At 35.1% G+C, this 20,621-nt stretch overlaps 1 protein-coding gene and 1 long non-coding RNA gene across 3 annotated transcripts in view; one reads left to right on the top strand and one right to left on the bottom strand.

The window, feature by feature from the left end:
* The window catches only part of LOC309475975 (uncharacterized protein), a 150,842-nt gene extending 138,654 nt beyond the window's left edge, over positions 1-12,188 (top strand). Inside the window, exons 3-8 of one of the 2 annotated variants that reach the window (XM_082139014.1) lie at positions 3,568-3,891; positions 7,061-7,354; positions 8,078-8,194; positions 9,306-9,620; positions 10,422-10,742; positions 11,157-12,188. In XM_082139014.1, the coding sequence (XP_081995140.1) occupies positions 3,568-3,891; positions 7,061-7,354; positions 8,078-8,194; positions 9,306-9,620; positions 10,422-10,742; positions 11,157-11,272 (1,487 nt within the window). In that variant the 3' untranslated portion in view covers positions 11,273-12,188. Of the gene's footprint in view, positions 1-3,555; positions 3,892-7,060; positions 7,355-8,077; positions 8,195-9,305; positions 9,621-10,421; positions 10,743-11,156 lie in introns of both variants that reach the window. The other variant, XM_082139013.1, reaches the window with a different exon arrangement.
* LOC309476519 lies at positions 11,868-20,565 on the bottom strand. The gene is made up of 2 exons (XR_014198231.1): positions 20,280-20,565; positions 11,868-12,737 (listed from the first exon to the last, which is right to left on the bottom strand). It is a non-coding gene; the product is annotated as an uncharacterized lncRNA (long non-coding RNA).
* Positions 20,566-20,621: the final 56 nt, after the last annotated feature.

Raw genomic sequence — 20,621 nt, 5'->3', positions numbered from 1 at the left:
ATATATGTATATATGTATGTGTGTATAATAGACTAATATAGCCTATATATATATATAAAAAAAAACATAGCACTTGTTTTGTATTGTTATTTGCACAAATTTCAGTTTCAAGAATTGCCAAAAAAAACACTATAATGTGTTTATGCTTCAGTTACTATGTGTCAGCAATTATTGACAGTGAATCTGGATAAGGAATAGAATAGCTGCAATTGTGTAACCTTTCATTAGAGCCCACAATTATGACTGTACAGTAAAGCATTCAACAATAGCAGCATTTTATGTGTCTGTGGTTACAAAGTGTCATTTGGACTCTCCGAATGGCCTTTTTTTGGGAAGCGCCTAGACATAAACTTAGATAAATGTGTAAAACACACATTTTCTAATGTATTGCTATCCAATTTTAAATTGGGCTTGGTAAGGCTTCATGCTGTGATCCCACTGTGTTTTCCAGCTAATAGCTCCCAGCTATAGTTATCTTGTGGCATCTGTTTACAAAAAAAATTTAGGCGGAAAGTTATTTTTTTCCACCTTTTTTATCAATAGTGTGTTCCAAGTTCTATTAGGCTACTCCATACCAGTAATGACTTACAGTGACTCAAAGTGTCCCCTTTCAAAGAAGACCAAAACCATGCATATATTCCAAATGGTTCAAGAACAGCATCCAATTTATTTTGGGAATGCCTTTTTAGGTGTTTTAGGGCAAATTTCACCGTCACGCTTAGTAACACATACAGTGGTGCCCTCACCACAGTGCAACAGTGAAAAAGAACCCTCTCAAACAGTGTCGCGCCGCGTTCTGATCGTTGTTAAAGCGATATACACCGGTATTGCGGTATATTAAAAATTCATATCATAAAAATAAATAAACACCGGTATTTGGTATGAACCGGTATACCGCACAGCACTAGTATATGGCCTAGTCACCGTGACATGTTCCTGGATCAACATATTTTGTTGATCCTGGAATAACATTCCTGTCCCAAAATGTAGTCCTTACTCTATCCCTACCCCTAAACCTAACCCTACCCATAACTTTTCCCTAAAATCAGAGGGAAATGATAGGTGAATAACACTGATGTTGAAGCACCTCACCCTGGGTCTAAGCCTAAACTTGACATAAACTGTAAACTTGTCCATCAAATCTGATTGGTTGATTGGAAAATTGTTCCAGGATCAACAAAGATGTTAATCCAGGAATATGTGGTACTTGGTGAAATCACGTTCACCTATACGGCGTATACCTGTGTATCACGTAGACTACACCACTGCTTGGGTTCGCAGACACAGGAAGTCGATTGGATAAACGGTTTTTGACATAATCAAAATGCAAACAGTAAGACAGACACATTCCTGCTTTTATTAGAGAGAAGAATATGTTCATCCCCCTCCCTCCGAAGCTTCAAATATTCAGTGTTGATTACTACTGAAGCACTGAAGCTCAAAAAATGGTATTCGGACCAGCCATAATAGAAAGGCTCTATTTTAGGCTAGAAATAGCAGGCATCTGCTAGACTACAAGGTAGTGGAGGGGTCTAAAGTTAAAGGCATGTTGTACTCCTTTCATTTAGAGTGTGTGCTGCACGCTATTGAGACTATTGAGCTGAAGCTTGACTTTAGAAAATTAAATCATAATTAGATATTTCCCCCCCAACTGCACAGCCCTTCTATATGTTACCATTATTAGCTTATTAATATAATTTCTGACTACTGCAATGCTCTTCTGGCTGGACTTCCAGCATGTGCAACCAAACCCCTACAGATGATCCAGAATGCTGCAGCTCGTCTTGTCTTCAACGAGCCCAAGAGTGCCCACGTCACTCCTCTGTTCATCTCTCTGCACTGGCTACCTCTAGCTGCTCGCATCAAGTTCAAGGCACTGACGCTTGCTTACAGAACTATCACAGGCTCAGCTCCCTCCTACTTTCACTCACTCCTACGAGTCTACATCCCTACCAGACACCTACGATCGGTCAACGAGCGACGTCTCGTGGTTCCATCACAGAAAGCCACTAAATCACTTTCCAGAACATTCTCATTCACAGTTCCATGCTGGTGGAACGCTCTCCCCACCCTCATCCGGAATGCAGAATCCCTGACAACATTCAAAAAACAGCTGAAAACCAATCTCTTCCGTGAGCACTTAACCTTATAGAAAAAAAAGAAAAAAAAGTGTTTTCCTTTCCCTTTGTAACATCACTTATCAGGCTTATGCTACTCTGAATAATACCTGAACTTCGTACTTTGAGCACTTCTTGCGTTGTTGTTGCTTTTGCCCCTTTATGATGACTCGCTGAATTTTGTCCTAATTTGTAAGTCGCTTTGGAGAAAGGCGTCTGCTAAATGACTAAATGTAAATGTAAATGTAAATGTAAATTTCTCACTGAGTGCTAAATAACTTAAATGCTCTGAAATTAAATTAACATGTTCAAGGAGTCCATGTGTCTTCACAGTTATGTACTAGGGCACTTTTGGATATATGTAAGAAAAAATAATTTCACAGTGAAAAAAAACAACAACAAAAAAAGAAAGAAAGAAAAATCCTAGAGCAAGCCCGTACACCTAAACCTAACCTGAAATGGTTTTACTACAGTAAACACAGTTAAACCAGTAGCAAAAAACAAATATGATTGAGAAAACCAAATGTGACTGACAGAACTCTCCCCTTACCCAAATAAAACCCTTTTCTGAACCTGCTGACGGAAATCAACTTTTATGTTCATTTTTATTATTTTAATTAATATTAAAGGAAATATTAGAGTTGGAACAGGATGGTTGTAAGAGTGGCACAAAAGGCAGATTAAAATTCTGATCTCTATTTTCCACTTTACTGCATTGAGTGACAAACTTTGTCCTAAATTTGTACGGTTTTATCAGACTATCGGGGTGAGAAATAAATAGTGTTGTGTGTGGCAGGTACTAGTCAAATATTTTAGGTCCAAATAGACACTTTGAATAAAATAAATAACCATTTAAATGATAGGTGGGTTTTTTATGTGTTTGTTGATTTACATTTTCATATATTTATTTAACAGATGCCAAAGTGACTAAGTTGCAAATAAGAATAATAGTCAAATCTTCCCAATGCAACCTGGACTGCTAAATCCCTTACAATATCCAAATAAATGTCTACAGCCAATCTTTTCCATGAACGCTTGACAGAATCCTGCTGAAGTTGACTATATCTTTATAAAAATTTATTGTTTTCATTATTTCTTACAATATTTCTGTTTTAGCTTGTACTTTTCTTCACAATGTTTGAAACTTTGTATTGTTAGCACTTTATATGTTATTGCCTCCTTCAGAAGAAATCCCTTTGTTTTCCTCATTATTATTTCACTTTGGGTAAAATGTAGATGTAGATGAATAAATGTAGATGTGGATTCACTGAACTCCAGAGTTATGGCATGTGTAACTTGCTTGATTTTATGAACACATTCTCTTCTAGATGTTGCTGCCTTATCCAGAAAATCTCTGACAGATTTGACATGTTGGTTTTGGACCAGTGACGATCTGAATAATTGCAGTGCAAGTCTTATTAATTTTCTTCTATTCAAGTTTCTTCTCCAGTTGTGCCAGCTGATCCAGTGAAGACAGTGTCAGTGATGGTGGGAGATTCAGTCACTCTAAACACTGATGTTCCTGAACCACAGAGATATGATGTGATGCAGTGGAGGTTTAAAAACTCTCCTATAGCTGAAATCAGTAGAAAGACTAGAAAATCCTTTACATCTTATACTACTGATGAGAGATTCAGAGGCAGACTGCAGCTGGACTGTTGGACTGGATCTCTGATCATCAGCAACACTGAAAGCAAACACTCTGGAGATTATGAAGTTGACATCAGCACCAGCAATCACACCATACACAGGTCGTTCACTGTGACTGTCAGCGGTGAGTACATCAATGTAATAATAAGTACATTAAGATTAGCTCTGTGTGAATAGTTTAGATCAGTGGTTCCCATCCTTTTCCAACACGCGGCCCACACAACCAATCACGAAGTTTCCGCGGCCCACGGCAAGAATTTTAACTGACCCGACTATTTGTGTCACGTTGGTTAATGAGGACTTAGAAACAGATTAACACAGCGGCTAGCTGCTACATTGCTCATCACTGCAAAAGCACGTTGTAAATAGATCATATAGATCATATACAATCATTAGACTCTGTTTATCACTCTGCTCTAAGATATAACTCGTACAAATGATTATACTCATCACTGTGCACTGTATGAAATGGTAGGTTGGCCTTCACTTCACTTAAAGGTCCCATGACATGCTACTTTTTGTAGGCTTTAATATAGACCTTAGTGGTCCTGGTCCCTAGTACTGTATCTGAAATCTCTTTCCAAAAATTCAGCCTCGGTGCAGAATTATAGCCACTACAAACCAGTCCCAGAATGAGCTTCCTTCAGACAGGCCGTTTCGGTGTCTGTAGCTTTAAATGATAATGAGGAAGAGAAAGGCGGCGCAAGGTGGAGGGTGGGCGTGGCCTTGACCATCTTGTGCAACGATACCATGCATGTTTGTTTATGTTGGATATATTGCAATGGCACGAAGACACGCAGTCGTTCAAGCATTTCAGTTTGACCCAGAATCTGATCCAGATGGAGAAGCTGCAACTCAGCAGCTCCAGCAGGACGTTTCCGAATGGTAAGTTTAAAATATTATGTTTGGATACGGTACTTTATTCGGATGGTTTACAGTTATTATCATGTAGCTAACGCGAACCTACTGTTGCCTTTTCATGAGAGATCTGTAACGTCTGTATTTATCTTATTACAATTACATCAAGCTCTGCGATCTTGAAATGCGGATATCGCGCGCGCCATATAACCAACAGGAAAACGGTTATCCAAATAACAAAGAAGTGTACAACACTCGCGTTACAGTGTGTGTATTCACACACATAAACTGCATAGCTCATGTTACAGCCACATTCTACGTGTAACAAGCTAGGTAACCATAAACAGTAAAGCAACACACTTATATATCATTAGTTGACTTACTTGTCCGAGGTGTGTAGCTGAGCCAAAGAGATTGATCCAGACTTTAGTTTCAGACGTTCAGCAAGCCCAGCTTTGTATTGACCCTTCAGTGTTCATTTGTACATCCAATTATTGAGCAATTATTATGCTTTGCTCGCTCAAAAGCCATTATGTCTCTCGTGGACAAACTAAAATCGCGCGTGCGCGTTCCTGTTTCCTAGCTCGTTTTCTCATGGGCGAGAAATATCCTCTGGGCGGGCAAAGCAGAGAAAGGGGAGGTAACATTTCTCCTTGTAACGTCATAAAGAGGGGATTCAAGATCAGCCTGATTGAGCCTCCATTTTCTCAAAGGCAGAGAAAGATAGGAAAAGCTTGATTTATACCGATTGAAATTTCTAGAAACTTGGGGACCATATACAGGCTAGGGGAACTCATATTAATGTTAAAAAACCTCAGAAATTGAAAATTTCATGTCATGGGACCTTTAAGAAGGTACAAGCATTGGCTTATACTAGTGTACAAGGCCATAGTTGGCCAGCTTCCTCTGTATATGATTAGTCTATTAACTGTCAATAGTCAAGGGTATAATCTGCGTTAGAGTAGATATATTCTTTTAAATGTTCCCTTAATGAAGCAGAGTTTGGAAAAACTGCTTTTATTTATAGTGCACCAACTGCTTGGAATGAGATTCAAAGATCATTGAAACTTATTTATTTCAATCAATGAGTTTAAGTTATATCTCAACCAAACATTCCAAACTGTCTACACCTGTTCTTAACTTTTAATTTTGTTTTATTGTGTGTGTTTGTGAGTGTGTTAGTGTATGTGTGTGTTGTGACTATTGTTTTATGTACTTAATTTTACTTTGTCTGTTTTTATTATGTTTACTGTGTGCTGCTACCTTGGCCAGGGCTCACTTGTAAATGAGATACCCATCTCAATGTGATTTTTTTCCCTGGTTAAATAAAGGTATAATAAAATTAAAAAAAGAAACATTTGACGCTCTCCAGAGCGCAAACACTAATACGAACTGGAGCGTTTGACCAATCTGTTATCCTATTATTACAGCTTCAACTAATGGTGCTCTTGCTGCGCCCCCGAGGACCAGGCCTGACCGAGCCTAGAGAGACTCTGACACATTACAATTAGACAGTTTAGACCTCAGACTCTCCTTAGAGTTAGACTCAACTAATGCAAAGGTTGATGTTGTTTAGCATTTACTGAACACTGTGTGTTGGGCTAAAGAGAAGCAAGGTGCAAATGAAGATCAGGCTTGATGTCAAGCTAAAAAAATATATATATATTTAACCTAAAATAAGCAAGTAAAGAAAAGCTTTCAGCAACACGGATGGTGGCTGATTGTTTTCAGCTCCCACACATGTGAAGAGTATAGCGCTAGGTAGATTTAGATTTATTTTTAGTCTTTTTGATATCAGGCATTGCTGAAGATTCATCGGTAACACTTTTCAATTTGTTACAATTTGTTAATATATTAACTAAAATGAACTAACCATGAACAATACATTTGTTACTGTATTTATTCATCTTTGTTAATATTATTTAATAAAAATTGAGCTGTTCATGTTAGTTTACTAGAGCTAGTGCATTAACTAATATTAACAAATACATTTAAATTTAGTAATGTATTCGTCAATGTCGAAATTAACATGAACTAAGATTCATAAATGTTGTAGAAGTATTGTTCACTCTTAGTTCATGTTAACTGAAGTAGTAACTAATGTTAACTAATGAAACCTTATTGTAAAGTGTTACCGATTTATTCTTACTTGTAGATGAAGAAACATCTGCATTTTTCCTTTTCCTATCATGTTAAATCTGCTGTAGCCGGCAGTGACTGTATGCAGCAAAAGTAGATAAATTATTAGTTTATTGTTAACACAACCAATCATCTAGCTTATATAGTGAATATACAGTAACCGTTTATTAATTATTTTTCATTATATATTGAAATATTATATAGAATAAAATAAAATAAAATGTAATACAATTATATTCTGTAGGAATGTGTTGAGTTTGTGTTTGTCAATGATCTTCATGTGTTTGTTGTCACAGGTGAACTGAAGTCAGCACTATCAGTGAAGGAGGGAGAGTCTGTCACTCTAAACTCTGATCTTACTGAGATACAGACAGATGATTCAATGCAGTGGATGTTTGGAGAGACTGTCCTAGCTGAAATCTATAAAGCAGACGATCGATTCTCCACATCTGACGACAGACTGAATCTGGATCCTCAGACTGGATCTCTGACCATCACAGACACCAGATTCACAGACTCTGGACTCTATGAACTGAAGATCAGCAGCCGCAGACGCACCGTACACAAGAGATTCACTTTTACTGTCACTGGTGAGTAGATCGTTTCTGCCAATATGATGATGATCTTATTATTGAGAGCTCTGAGAACAGCCCTGAAGTTAAATGAACACAAGTTAGCACTAATTTAAACTGAATTTAAATTGTTAAAAATAAACTCTCTATCTTGAACTGTTTAAGACTGTTATAATGTGTTAGTCGTTCTGAAGATTTTGGTGCAAAAGATTACAAGATATTATTTTATTATTATTATTTTGACTAACGTCTTAACATTTCATTCTTGAAACACATTTTTTAATTCACATTTTAGTTGTATTTAAGTGATTGATAACATTAATACAATCCATTACTCTAATGATTACACCAAAATTGCAAGCATTTTTTATGTTTTTCATTTATGTTTAATACAAGTATTTCTAATTTTCTCAGACTCCTAACTAAGAAAATAAAGTGTCAGAGCTCATCTGTATCTGCAGTAAATGCTTTAAGACTGTTGGCATGTTTTGAAGGTTTTTAAACTGTTTAATCTGCATTAATGCTAGTAATATTTTCATAGAGATCAGTCGTGTGTTCACATCAAACTCCTGCTGTAACACAGTAATACAGAAGATGAACACAGTGAAAAGGAGAATCATGATATCTGACATTACATTAGAGGCTCATTTATGATTCACCTTCAACAGAATCAGATTCATATTTAAATAGATTAGACTGACAGATTCACTCACACTAATGACTCTCTCTTTATCATTACAGATCCAGGTCTGTCTCCAGGAGCTATAGCAGGGATCAGTGTTGGTGTTCTGCTGGCGTTCGCTGCTGCTGCTGCTGGTGTGATTTACCATCGCCGCAAGATCTCTGAACTAAAAGCATGTGAGTATTACAGCTGATAAAGTAAGAGAAATACTGAGCTTTATTATTCTACAGTAGAGATTACGTGTAAAATGTTTGTTCATAATCATGTTTCAAGCACTTTACATTTGTATGTGTGTGTTGTGGTTTTGCTCATAAAAGCAGGGTTAGAAAGAAACATCAATACACAGATATTAAAGAGCACTGGCCTGTGGTTTAGTTTAAGAATGAAAGGCTCTGAATGCATTTTTATACAACTTTATACAACTATTTTATTGTTGTGTGGCAATGACATTTATAGCTAGTCCACACTTTTTAAAATGCCTGAAGTTTTCTGTTAGGGTTGGTGTCTGGGTTTGGGTTAAAATACAGTATTTATTACTAGCTTTAACAATAGACTTCTGTGTAATGTCCACATTCAGAGCTGAGTAGACGTGTGTCTCAATCATAACCGATCTGGTCTCAATCATAACTGATCTGGTCTCAATCATAACTGATCTCAATCATAACTGATCTGCTCTCCTGACTGGTGTTTTACTGCTTTCACACAGATTCTGTGCACTCTTCATCTGGTCAGGTTCAAAGGTCATCTTAAACCAGCACACCAGCTCAGAGTAGTTTATGATGCTTTTCACACCAAAGAGATGGAAACTCTTAATAGAAAAGTTTATTGATTTATTTAAATGATATGAAATACAGAGCAATGGCTTCAGAGTGTCACAGATGCTAAAATAATAAACACCACCATATCAAACAAAACCTGTGATTAAAATCATAGAATTATTATTTTTTTTAAATAATAAAAAGCCTTCTCTTATCATGAAACATGAAACACATTTACACATTTACACTTTTACACTTTCAATTAAAAAAGAAGCACTTAATTAATGATTAACTCAACACAAAACACACAGATTATGATTGATGTTGAAGTATATCAGTATATGTGTAGGTTTATATTGTCTTTTGCTGTGAGTGATTCAGTGTTTACAGGGTTAATGATCAGTCATTGAGCAGGAGTCAGATGTGGAGCGAATTATCATGTTGATTTTATTCCTTTATGCTTTTATTGCTGTTCTTCTCCAGCTAATGTCTGTTCTGTGTTTCTCTGTTTCTGTTTGCTGATGTGAAGCGATTGATAAATGGAGGATACTGACAGTGTTTGTGGGAGAATCTATCACTCTAAAACCTGATGAAGAACATCAAGATGACAAATTACAGTGGATGTTTGGAGGCGCTTGTATTGCTGAAAGGGAAAGCGCTGCTGATAGTGTCACTGTACATGATGGTGTCCTTGATGGGATATCTAAAGACAGACTGGAGCTGAATGATCAGACTGGATCTCTGACCATCACAGACTCCAGAACCACTGACACTGGAGAATATACACTACTGATCAACCGATCGGGAAAGATCTCAATAAAGAGATTCCGTGTTTCTGTCTTCAGTGAGTAACTCAGATATTTACGTAATAATGATTTTATTTTAAATCAGCTGAATTGATTAAATTAAGGACTATGGGTTTATTTGGTGATATCTTCTTATACACACAGTCTTCTGCACAAGTATTGAAGCATAATGTCATCTATTATGCTGTATATAAAGACACAGTTTCATTTCAAATCACTTTAAAATCAAATGAGTATTGATTAATGTTTTAATTATTTTGCACTAAACTTGATCAATATGTTGTGTGTTTGTGATCCACTGAAGACCTCCACAACTATCTGACAGTGACACATTCAGTGACGGCACATTATTAATCATAAACACATTAGCTCAAGAAAATTAGTCTTTTGATAGAAAGTAAAAATGATCTGCAGTTTCTCAAGTTCACCACTATAAATATATAAAGTGTAGAGTTAATCAGAATAAAACCATTATTACTGGAACAATAAGAAGAGAAAACAAAGAGGAACGTGAAACAAACCACAATGAAACATGATATTTAATAAAAATAATATTGTTTCCTGGCATAAACACAATTAAACACTGATGTGTTGATCCTGATGATCACACATGAATCAGAGAATATGATTGGTCCAACACACACATCACACACACATGAGAACTGAGGCCATTTGACTTGTTTATAGATTTATTATACCATCATTTAGTTGTTTATGAGAAATCACATTCATCATTTTATTTATAAAATGATTACATTTTAGGTCTGGAGGAATATATCCATGTTGCTTTTACTACTTTGTTTTCTTTTTTCTGATTTCTGTTCTGTGTTTCTCTGTAGGTGAAGCTCAGACAAGGGAAATGAAGACCAAGTCAGTGAAGGAGGGAGGATCTGTCACTCTGGAGACTGGTGTTACTGACATACAGGAAGATGGACATATCCGGTGGAAGTTTGGATACACTCCGTTAGCTGTAATCACAGGATGGATTAAGAGAATCTCACCATTAGCTGATAAAATATTCAAAGGCAGACTGAAGCTGGATCGTAAGACCGGGTCACTGACCATCAAGAAGATCAGACCCACAGATGCTGGAATTTATATGCTAGACAAAATTGAAGAAGAAAATATCAAAACTAAATTATTCAAGGTCGAAGTCTCTGGTGAGTAAAGCAAATATGTCAGTATAATAACAATCTTATTTAGATCAACCCTGTCAGACATTTAGATGAGAGACTGAGTTTGTATGATGACACTTTCTGATTTCTGTCAGAACAGACTCTGTCACTGTGTGTGTATAACTGTACATCATTGTGTTAATATTAAGAAATCTAAATGCAAATAATACATTCAAAATCAACTCCTCCTTACTATATTATACATACTGTATATATAAAAGCAAAGCTTTCCTTTAACATGATCTGTGTCGTGTAACCCAGAGGAGGAACGTGTGAGAAGTATGAATCCAGTGTAACATTATCATCATTCATAATACATCAAAATCAACTCTCCTTACTATATTTATATAAAAGCAAAGTTTTCCTTTAATATGATCTGTCTCGTGTGTTTTCTTTCAGTAGATATCCCAGAGAATGTGCATTTGAGGAGTGAACACGTTCTTTCAGAAGATAACCCAGAGGATATGTCTTTGAGGTCTCAAACCTATCCTATGAGGAAAAAAGATGTTCTCTGACTTCGGACTGTGACATTCTCAACATTCAGAATCAATCCAAATCAGATTTCTCCTCATGTGAGTCTCTAAACCCCCGTATGAAGGAGATCTAGGTGTGTGTGTGTGTGTGTGTGTGTGTGTGTGTGATGTGCATTTAAACAACAGGATAACACAGACACATTTCATTTACTATGTTCTTCACACTGATCTTTAGACTAACTCTCATCTTTATTTGATCCTCTAATGTAAATCTAATCAAAATCTCACATTTCATCTGTTACTCATGTCATATAATACACACTGTATAAACCAGTTTCTGTTTCTGCATCTATTAGACAAAATCTCTGATAAGAAATGTCATGTATAGACTATATAAGAAGAATGTGTGTGTGCTAAACCAGTATTTCTCGGACTAATGTGTGTTTTTATATAACAAGCATGTTTAATCCTGAGCTTTAGATACTTTAACAGTCTCTTCACTTCTAGAAGTTTCTAGAAACAGTTTAACTGAAGAAGCTTCAGTGTGACTTTGACTGTTCATCTCTGTGTGAAACTCTGTTATTGCAGGAATTATCTGAACTTTTATATTACTCTAGTATTAGTTTGCCTTACTCTATTTGCTTATATTATAATCTGTCTTTTTTATGATACATAATTGCTCTTATATTTTTATCAATCTATATTTTGTATTATCTGAAGTGAATCTGCCCATCTGTGTCTCTCAGATCAGATGTGAATGTGAAATTATAAACTCTGATTCTCTGTTGATGATTTTCACTGTTGTGTGAAATTATTGATTTCTGATTGTTCTTTTATTTCATTTAATCAGAGAAGCTTCAGCTTGAATCTTTTGTATTTGCTGATTTGAGCCGGACACACAGCGTTCACTTCATGCTTTACTGAATAAAATAATCAAAATAAACCACAGAAACACAAATCTTGAGGCTGTTGTCTGCTTTATGCTCATCCTGATCCTCCCAGACTGGAAAACTGGAGAAACACCATTTTGGTTCTTCAGAAAGTCACACTTGTGTGTAAAGGAATAATAAAGTTGCTCAGAATAAACACATTTGACTGGTACAATGTAACAAAAATAAAAATACACTGATAATAAAGAAAAACAGCAAAAAAAAAAATAGTTTTATAAAATGCAACCATAAATTACAAAGACCCGAGGAAAGGATCACAACGATCAGAAAACTTTTTAAAAATGGTTTGTATTAGAATTACACAATCAACTTCCATTATTTAGTTTGAGGGAGAATATCTGTTATCTGTTAAATGAAAACTAAAAACTATTAAACAGCACGTTTGCTCATTTCAAAGTTGGTTACAGTGACTGTTGTTGTTCGTGGTTTGGCCACAGCGAGGCGCCATTTGACAGACAGTGAATTCACAATTCACAAGAAATATGCTTCAAAATATAATGGCAGGCACTGCGAAATATGAAACTGGTGTTTGAAATTAAATGTTTATGAATTAAAATCTGTTTATACTTTTAGAAAATTCTGTCATCCTCCCTTAAGTTGTTCACACAATACGATATTTTGAAGAATGTTGTTAGTAACCAAACATTTGCTGATCCCCATTGACTTCCATAGTGAGATAAAAAAAAAACCTATGTATGGAAGTCAATGGGGATCAGCAAATGTTTGGTTACTAACAACATTCTTCAAAATATCGTATTGTGTGTCCAGCAGAAGAAAGAAACTCAAATTCATAAAAAAAATATATAAAAAAACAAACAAATCTTGCAATCTTTTGAATAATGAACATACAAGGGTAACATAACATCCCAATAACATAAAATTACATATAATAATAATAAACAAATGTAATAGAAAAGAAAAAAAAGAGAAAGCAGAGAGAAATATCAGATAACTACAAAGAGTTACAAATTATTCAAAGATTAGATTTAAGCTTTAAAATTATTTAGTTTTTTTTTTCTTCCGCTTTATTATTTATTGTTTCTTTTAACTTATACAAGTAGTGACATTTCTATTTTAAAATTAGTAAAATCATTATTTTTATTATTTTTATTCCTCTCCATTTATATTTGTGGATAACGATTTTTAGTAAATTCACAATATAAAACATTTTATTCACCAGTATTATCATAAAAAAATAAGTTCAAGTTCAAACATGTTTGATATTTAGGATTTTAAATCGGGATGAGCAAGACTGTGATTACGTCAGTCCTGTCAAAATAGCCAATAAGAAACAAGCAGGGCTGTCGTGGTGAAGGAATTTCCCTTGAGGTGATTTTGAGCGACTCAACAGCGCGATATTCGGTATTATCTCCATTTATTTATTTATTGCTAAATAAACAAGTGTTACGCTGTGGTCAGCAGGCACGAAGACGAGTACATGTTCAGCAATGAAACCGAAACTAAAGTGGAGTAAACAGAAGATACAATGTCAAAATAAGGGTCCATATAATATAATAACAGAACATAAACGGTAACCTGACAATAAGCTTGTTAGGCCATTGTTATATAACAGTTATAGTTCCGATCCTCGAATCTCACTTTATGAGAGGCTTTCTGCTGATATTTCTCCAGCAGAAAATCGGCATTGCTCGTCTCTGCGTGTTATAGAGAGGCTGTCATCAGTGCAGTTACACTGTTACACCACAAGATGGCGGCAAGCGACTGTATTTGAGTGAGTTATTAAACTGTAGCCTACATTCAACGGAAATGTATTGAAAAATTATAATTCCGGATTCATTCAAAGATAGATGTAATGAAACAAGCTGTTAATTATTTTAATTTTGAATTTTGATTTTTTAAGCTCCACTTTACAAGGCTCAGCTGAGCAGCAACGCTGAAACTGATGCTTCACTTCATAGAGATCAATGGCATTGATTCATTGTATTGACCCGCACTGACGCCATTCATTAGAAATATCCTTAAATGTTAAAAAGAAGATTTTTGAAAGATTTCGCTTCTCTTGGTCACGGCAACCTTTTCACGAATATGACTTTATATGAAGGACAGATATTTTGTTTACATCTGCTTTTCCGCTTCCGGTCTGCTGTGTGAGATCACGTGAGGCACTTCCTCTGGCACGATAATCTTAACATTTTGTAGTGTTTTTTATTTTATTTTATTTTTTTATTGCTATAAAGAATTCAAGTACAAACAAGTAAGGCATAAATCAACAATCATACATTTGTAATTGTGTTGATAACCTAAACAAATCCAAAACGGAAAGAAGTTTTAGGGCATTTCTATCCGTCATCCAATGAAGAGATTTAACAAATAGCTTCAAGTCATTCTTCCATCCATTGAAATGGGGTTTGATCTTAAATATTTTACACCTGTGGATGAAGTGCTTTCCTAAAATAATCAGATTGTTTATCAGAAAATCTAAGTTTTTATCATTCAAAAACACTCCAACTGTAACTGATCTCACATTCAGAGGGTGAAGTGATATCTCTTTAGATTGTAACCAACTCTGAAATGTAATCCAAAATTCTTGTACAAATTCGCATTGAAAGAAAATATGCTCTACCGTCTCAATTTCTTTCTCACAAAATCCACATGAATTGTTTTCCCAATTGAATCTTTCATGCAAAAAGCAATTAGATGGAGATTTTTAGCCTCTTCATCAGTGAAATCTTTTAGAAAATATTTTCTTTTCAGTTGACCAGAGTAAAACTGTTTGGATAACACATTTATAATAAACTTATCTGTTAAATTAATTCCTTCTATACAAAGTGGTCTCATTCCTGATTGAGAGTTCGAGTTCATTACACACTGTTTAATCCTCATTTTCAGGAGTGCTGGGACGGCCTTTAACACTTTATTATACTCTCTAATTGGGCTGGAAACTGAATTTAACACAAAAATCTCTGTAATTCAACAAATTACCAAAAATATCCATCAAATGCGTCAACGTCCATATTCCTTTATCCATCCAAGTTCCTAAACACAAGGATTTTCCATTACTCAGGATATACCTGTTGTTCCACAGAGGTGTATTATGTGTGTAAAGTTGAGCTTAAACATTAGCTTCCAGTACAGAAGAGCTTGCTGATGGAAATCACATCATTTTACAGGGAGTTTGTTTAAATCATAGTCACACCGCAATACAAAATCAGTTCCCCCCATTTTATGGAAAATTGCGTTCGGGATGCTAAACCTAAAAGAGTCCTTATGACACACAAAGGAATTCAACCATTTTAGTTTTAGTACACCATTCATCACAGAACAATCTATGACACTCATGCCACCCTCTTCAATACTCTTAATCATGTCCTTTTTCCGGATATAATGGCATTTATCCTTCCAAAAAAATGAAAATGTATCTTATTTATTAATGTAATCATGTTGTTTGAGATTTCTAGTGAAAAGGCCGGGTAAATGGCTCTTGATATACTCTCCATCTTGGATAGAAGAGTCCTGCCAAACATTGTTATATCCCTTTAGCCACGACTTTAATATTACTTTACATTTATCAATATTTTCTTTTTCCCTTGTTTCTTTATTTCTGATGCCCAAATATTTGACTTCTGATGTAACCTGTATATTATCAATAAAGCGAGCTGGTTGGTCATGTAAAGCTAGAATTTCACATTTATTAGTGTTCAATATAACACCTGATGCCTTTGAGAACTGACTGACTGAATCCAACGCTCTGGAAATTTGCCTTTTGTCTTTTAGAAATAAAGTCGTGTCGTCCACAAACGGACTTATTATGATGTGCTTTCCCGTGATGTTGAAGCCGTCAGAATTGTTCATTCTAATCCTAATAGACAATAGTTCAGCGAGCATTATTAATAACAGAGGAGAAGTGTTGCAGGCTTGTCTAATGCTCCTCTTAACTGTGAATCGAGAGCATGTGTCGAGATCCAGAGACACACAGCTGTTAATATCATAATCAAATTAGAGAATTTCTGTCCAAAACCCAAATGATTTAAAGGTTCGGTGTTCAACTGAATCAAAAGCTTTGTAGAAATCTAAAACTACAGTAAAACCCTGATCTACAAATGTATGACTGTACTCGATTAAGTCTAGTACCAATCGTCTGTTATTATGGAGAGATCTTCAGCGAGGAAGCCAGACTGTGTCTCATTTATGATCTGTGGAAGGAACTTTATCATCCTAGCTGCAATAATTCCCCATAACAACTTATAATCAATGTTAAGAAGTGTGATTGGTCTTAGATTATCTAACAATCTTTTATCTTTGCCATGTTTAGGAATAAGTATTATTAGGCCTTGCTTCATGCTTGTAGTTGTTCTTCATGCATTCTTGAATTGCCTTAAATAATACATTTCTGATTTCTTTCCAAAAGAATCTATAAATTCGGCCGTGAGTCCATCGGCACCCGGAGATTTATTCAATGACAATCTCAAGCTCACGTCATCCAGTTCTTCTATTCTTATATCGGACTCACAGAATTCTTTAAACGAAACATCAATCTTGGGTATGAAGTCCTTCATTTCATTTAAAACAATTTGAGGAATCTGGTTGGGAATATGCAGAGGTGTAAAGATTATTATAAAATGGTTTTATTGTGTTTGCACTCTACTCCATTTATCAGTAAACTGGATATTGTCTTATTTTCCTGTCTTCTCTTCTCTAAATGACTGGAATATGAGGTGTTCTTGTCTTCTCTAAATGACTGGAATATGAGGTGTTCTTCTCTTCTCTAAATGACTGGAATATGAGGTGTTCTTCTCTTCTCTAAATGACTGGAATATGAGGTGTTCTTCTCTTCTCTAAATGACTGGAATATGAGGTGTTCTTCTCTTCTCTAAATGACTGGAATATGAGGTGTTCTTCTCTTCTCTAAATGACTGGAATATGAGGTGTTCTTCTCTTCTCTAAATGACTGGAATATGAGGTGTTCTTCTCTTCTCTAAATGACTGGAATATGAGGTGTTCTTCTCTTCTCTAAATGACTGGAATATGAGGTGTTCTTCTCTTCTCTAAATGACTGGAATATGAGGTGTTCTTCTCTTCTCTAAATGACTGGAATATGAGGTGTTCTTCTCTTCTCTAAATGACTGGAATATGAGGTGTTCTTCTCTTCTCTAAATGACTGGAATATGAGATGTTCTTCTCTTCTCTAAATGACTGGAATATGAGGTGTTCTTCTCTTCTCTAAATGACTGGAATATGAGGTGTTCTTCTCTTCTCTAAATGACTGGAATATGAGGTGTTCTTCTTCTCTCCTTCCTCCACTTTGCTCGTGATCTCACAAACGCACCTCGAGCTCTTTTGCTAAACTTGCAATATCAATAATTTGCTTCTATTTTCACTGTTTAATTCTGTCTTATCACAATATTTACTAATTTCCTGAAACAGATTCACTTCTTCTCTTCTTTTTTCCCTGGCAATCTCCTTGCTAACCTTAATGGAACATTCTCCAATTCTATACTTTACAAATTCCCATTTATTGCAAAAACTCTCTATAGTCTCATTATTTTCAGTTTCAAATATTATTTATTTTATCTTTGTGCAATAATCTTTATTTTTTAACAGACCGGAGTTAAATTTCCAGTAGCCTTTATTTTTCCTTAGTTTATCAACTGGATTTAATTTAATTTCTACAATACAATGATCCGGTAATGGAGTTTTGGAAATCAAGATGTCTGAGATGAGGAATGTCATGTATGGACTATATAGGAATGACATGTGACGCTTTAGTTTAACACTTTCTAAATGTTTCTAGAAACGTGTGTTTGTGCCACACTGACAGTTTTGCTCTTTGATGTGACGCTTTTATTGCAGGGATAATCTCCACATTTATTTCTATTTGCTTATAATATACACTGTGTCTTATTTTTATGCTATACAACACTTAATTTCCCCTTAATTTCATCTCTGTTTTGTGTTATCTGAAGTAAATCTGCCCATCTTACTCTCTGATTGTGAATGCAAATGATCTGATACGGGTGATGATTTATCATAGTTGTGTGAGCTTATTGATTTTATTTTTTAATTTGATTATTTTTTTTTTTTAAACGATTTTATTAGAGAATGTTCAGCTTCTGTATTTTGTGTATTGCTGCTTTTAGCTTAATGCAAAACATTTGCTTCACTTCACTGAATAAAATAATAAATAATTAACCAAAAATATATTGTCGCTGCTATTGTCTGGTTTGTTCAGTCTGTAAGAATGAGACGACCAGAGCAGAGACGGCCAACAGCTTCAGTAATATGAGGTAATGGATGTGGACTTCTGACAAACAGAGCAATGTCCAACGCCCTGCTAGATTCAGCTCTTGCTCTAGAGACACATTTACTAAACACGACAGATTAACATGAGAGTTCAGTCCCATTAATGCGCTGATGGAAGTGGAAAGCTCTAGTAATGTGAAAATTAAAGGATACTGCTAATTTTCCATAATGACCAACACATTTTACCAGGAGTTGAGATGCTGTTAATGAAACATGTTAGTAGGTGTGGAGCTCACACTATAATGCTGTTTTAGCGGCTGTTTAAAAAAAAAAAAAAAAAAAAACCCCACCAGATGGCGTCATTTATCAGTTAAATCAATATCATACCACTGATGATCAGAGTAGAAAGATGTAAATATCAGTACATCAGTAAAATCAATGTCAGTTTGTCTCTAGTATTAAACCCATGTTTATAGTATTTTGTGTAGGCCGAACTGTTTCATCAATCCTGTTCATTTCTCTTTTTTACCTTCTGTGAATCAGTGTCTCCGTACATTCAACTATCAACATTGATGCACTTTCACCTTTAACATGTTCTTCAACATTTGAGCTTTACTAGCGGTTAAACTCAATCCTGAACACAGTGTCTAATCTACTGTAATTTAAAAGCTTTCTGTTTCCTGTAGGTCTATTTATATTAGACAGTGGAGCTAATCTTGGAAAGGTGAATTACAGGTTAATAACACTAGATAGCGCTCTAGTGCAGTATAAGTCAGGGAATTAATTAATGTTTCTCTCTTCACTTTATTCGTACATTTCTTCACATATTATAAGCTTTTCCAACTCAATATTCATGTCAAGCCATTTCAAACAAGGGCTGTTTGTCCGTACTGCAATTTACAATGGGAAATGCATTATTATAGTGATTTTTACCTCTGTAAAAGTATGGTAATGTTTTATCAGACATAAAGTTTCTGAACCGTCTAACATAGAAGAGGTCATATTAAAACTATGAATACCATGGTACATTATAATTTTTTATGCTAATTTACTTTTAAAATGTGGTGTACTTTAATATGATGAAATGGTCATTCTTCCCTGTGTAAATAGCACATTACAGGCGTCGTTTATTCTGTGAGAATATGATTCTTCCCCAGTTATGTTCTAGTTTAATTTCTGAGGGTGTTTACATCTGCTGTGTTTGGGTTCCAGCTTTGATATTTCCAACATTTGGATTGATATTGCAAAGCAAGGGTGATGAGCTCTGTATACAATTGTATGTCTAGCTAAATTTTTCATTCACAAATGTCGAATTGTGAAATCATCTCCCAAATTTGTTGTTTTTTTAAATGAATTTAAACTGTATATAAAATCCTTATAAACTCTGAAAGGTCCTAAAGGACAAAAAAAAAAAAAAAAAAAACCTTGTGTTAGAATTACACAATCAACTTCCATTATTTTTGTTTGACGGAGACTATTGATGCTGTATTCATTCATTCTCAAATTGTGAATTATGTGTGAATGTGAATTATAACATGTTAAGCATCAGTTTTAAGGAAATTGCAGAGAATGAGTTGTTTCCTCGCTCCTCCACTAGTTGGCGCTCCAGTGTCTGTCATCGTGTTTAATTCACCAGTCGCTCTCTTTGCTCCTCTGCCTGATAACCTTGTCACATTATTTTCTCTCTTATTGTAGCTTTACAACGTGTTAATTGAAAACTAAAAACATATATTCAAATTTTCAAAGTTGGTTACAGTGACTGTTGTTGTTCGTGGTTTGGCCACAGCGAGGCGCCATTTGACAGGAAGTGAAGTCATCACTAGCGCTGGTAAGAAATGTGCTTCAAAATATAATGGCAGTGATAAGCTATATAAAACTGAATGTATATGGATCAAGACCTGTTTATACTTTTAGAAAATTCTGTCATCATTTACTCACCCTCATGTTGTTCCAACCCTGTGTGAGTTTCTTTCTTCTGTTGAACACAAAATATATTTTGAAGAATGTTGGTAACAAAACAGTTGATGAACCCATTGACTTCCATATAGGCTTTATTTCCTAGCAGAGTGAGTGAATGATGACAGAATTTTAATTTTGGGGTTGAACTATCCCTTTACTCTCAATATAAAAATACTGCTTTTTTTCTTTTTCTTTTTTTCTTTGCAATATTTTGAACAATGAACATAAAATCAAATATTATGATAAACAAATACAATAGAAAAGAAAAGAATAGAAAGCAG

The sequence above is a fragment of the Leuciscus leuciscus genome, assembly GCF_965113295.1.
Source record: "Leuciscus leuciscus genome assembly, chromosome: 15".
Lineage (NCBI taxonomy): Eukaryota > Metazoa > Chordata > Actinopteri > Cypriniformes > Leuciscidae > Leuciscus > Leuciscus leuciscus.
This window is presented reverse-complemented; position numbering and strand designations above follow the sequence as displayed.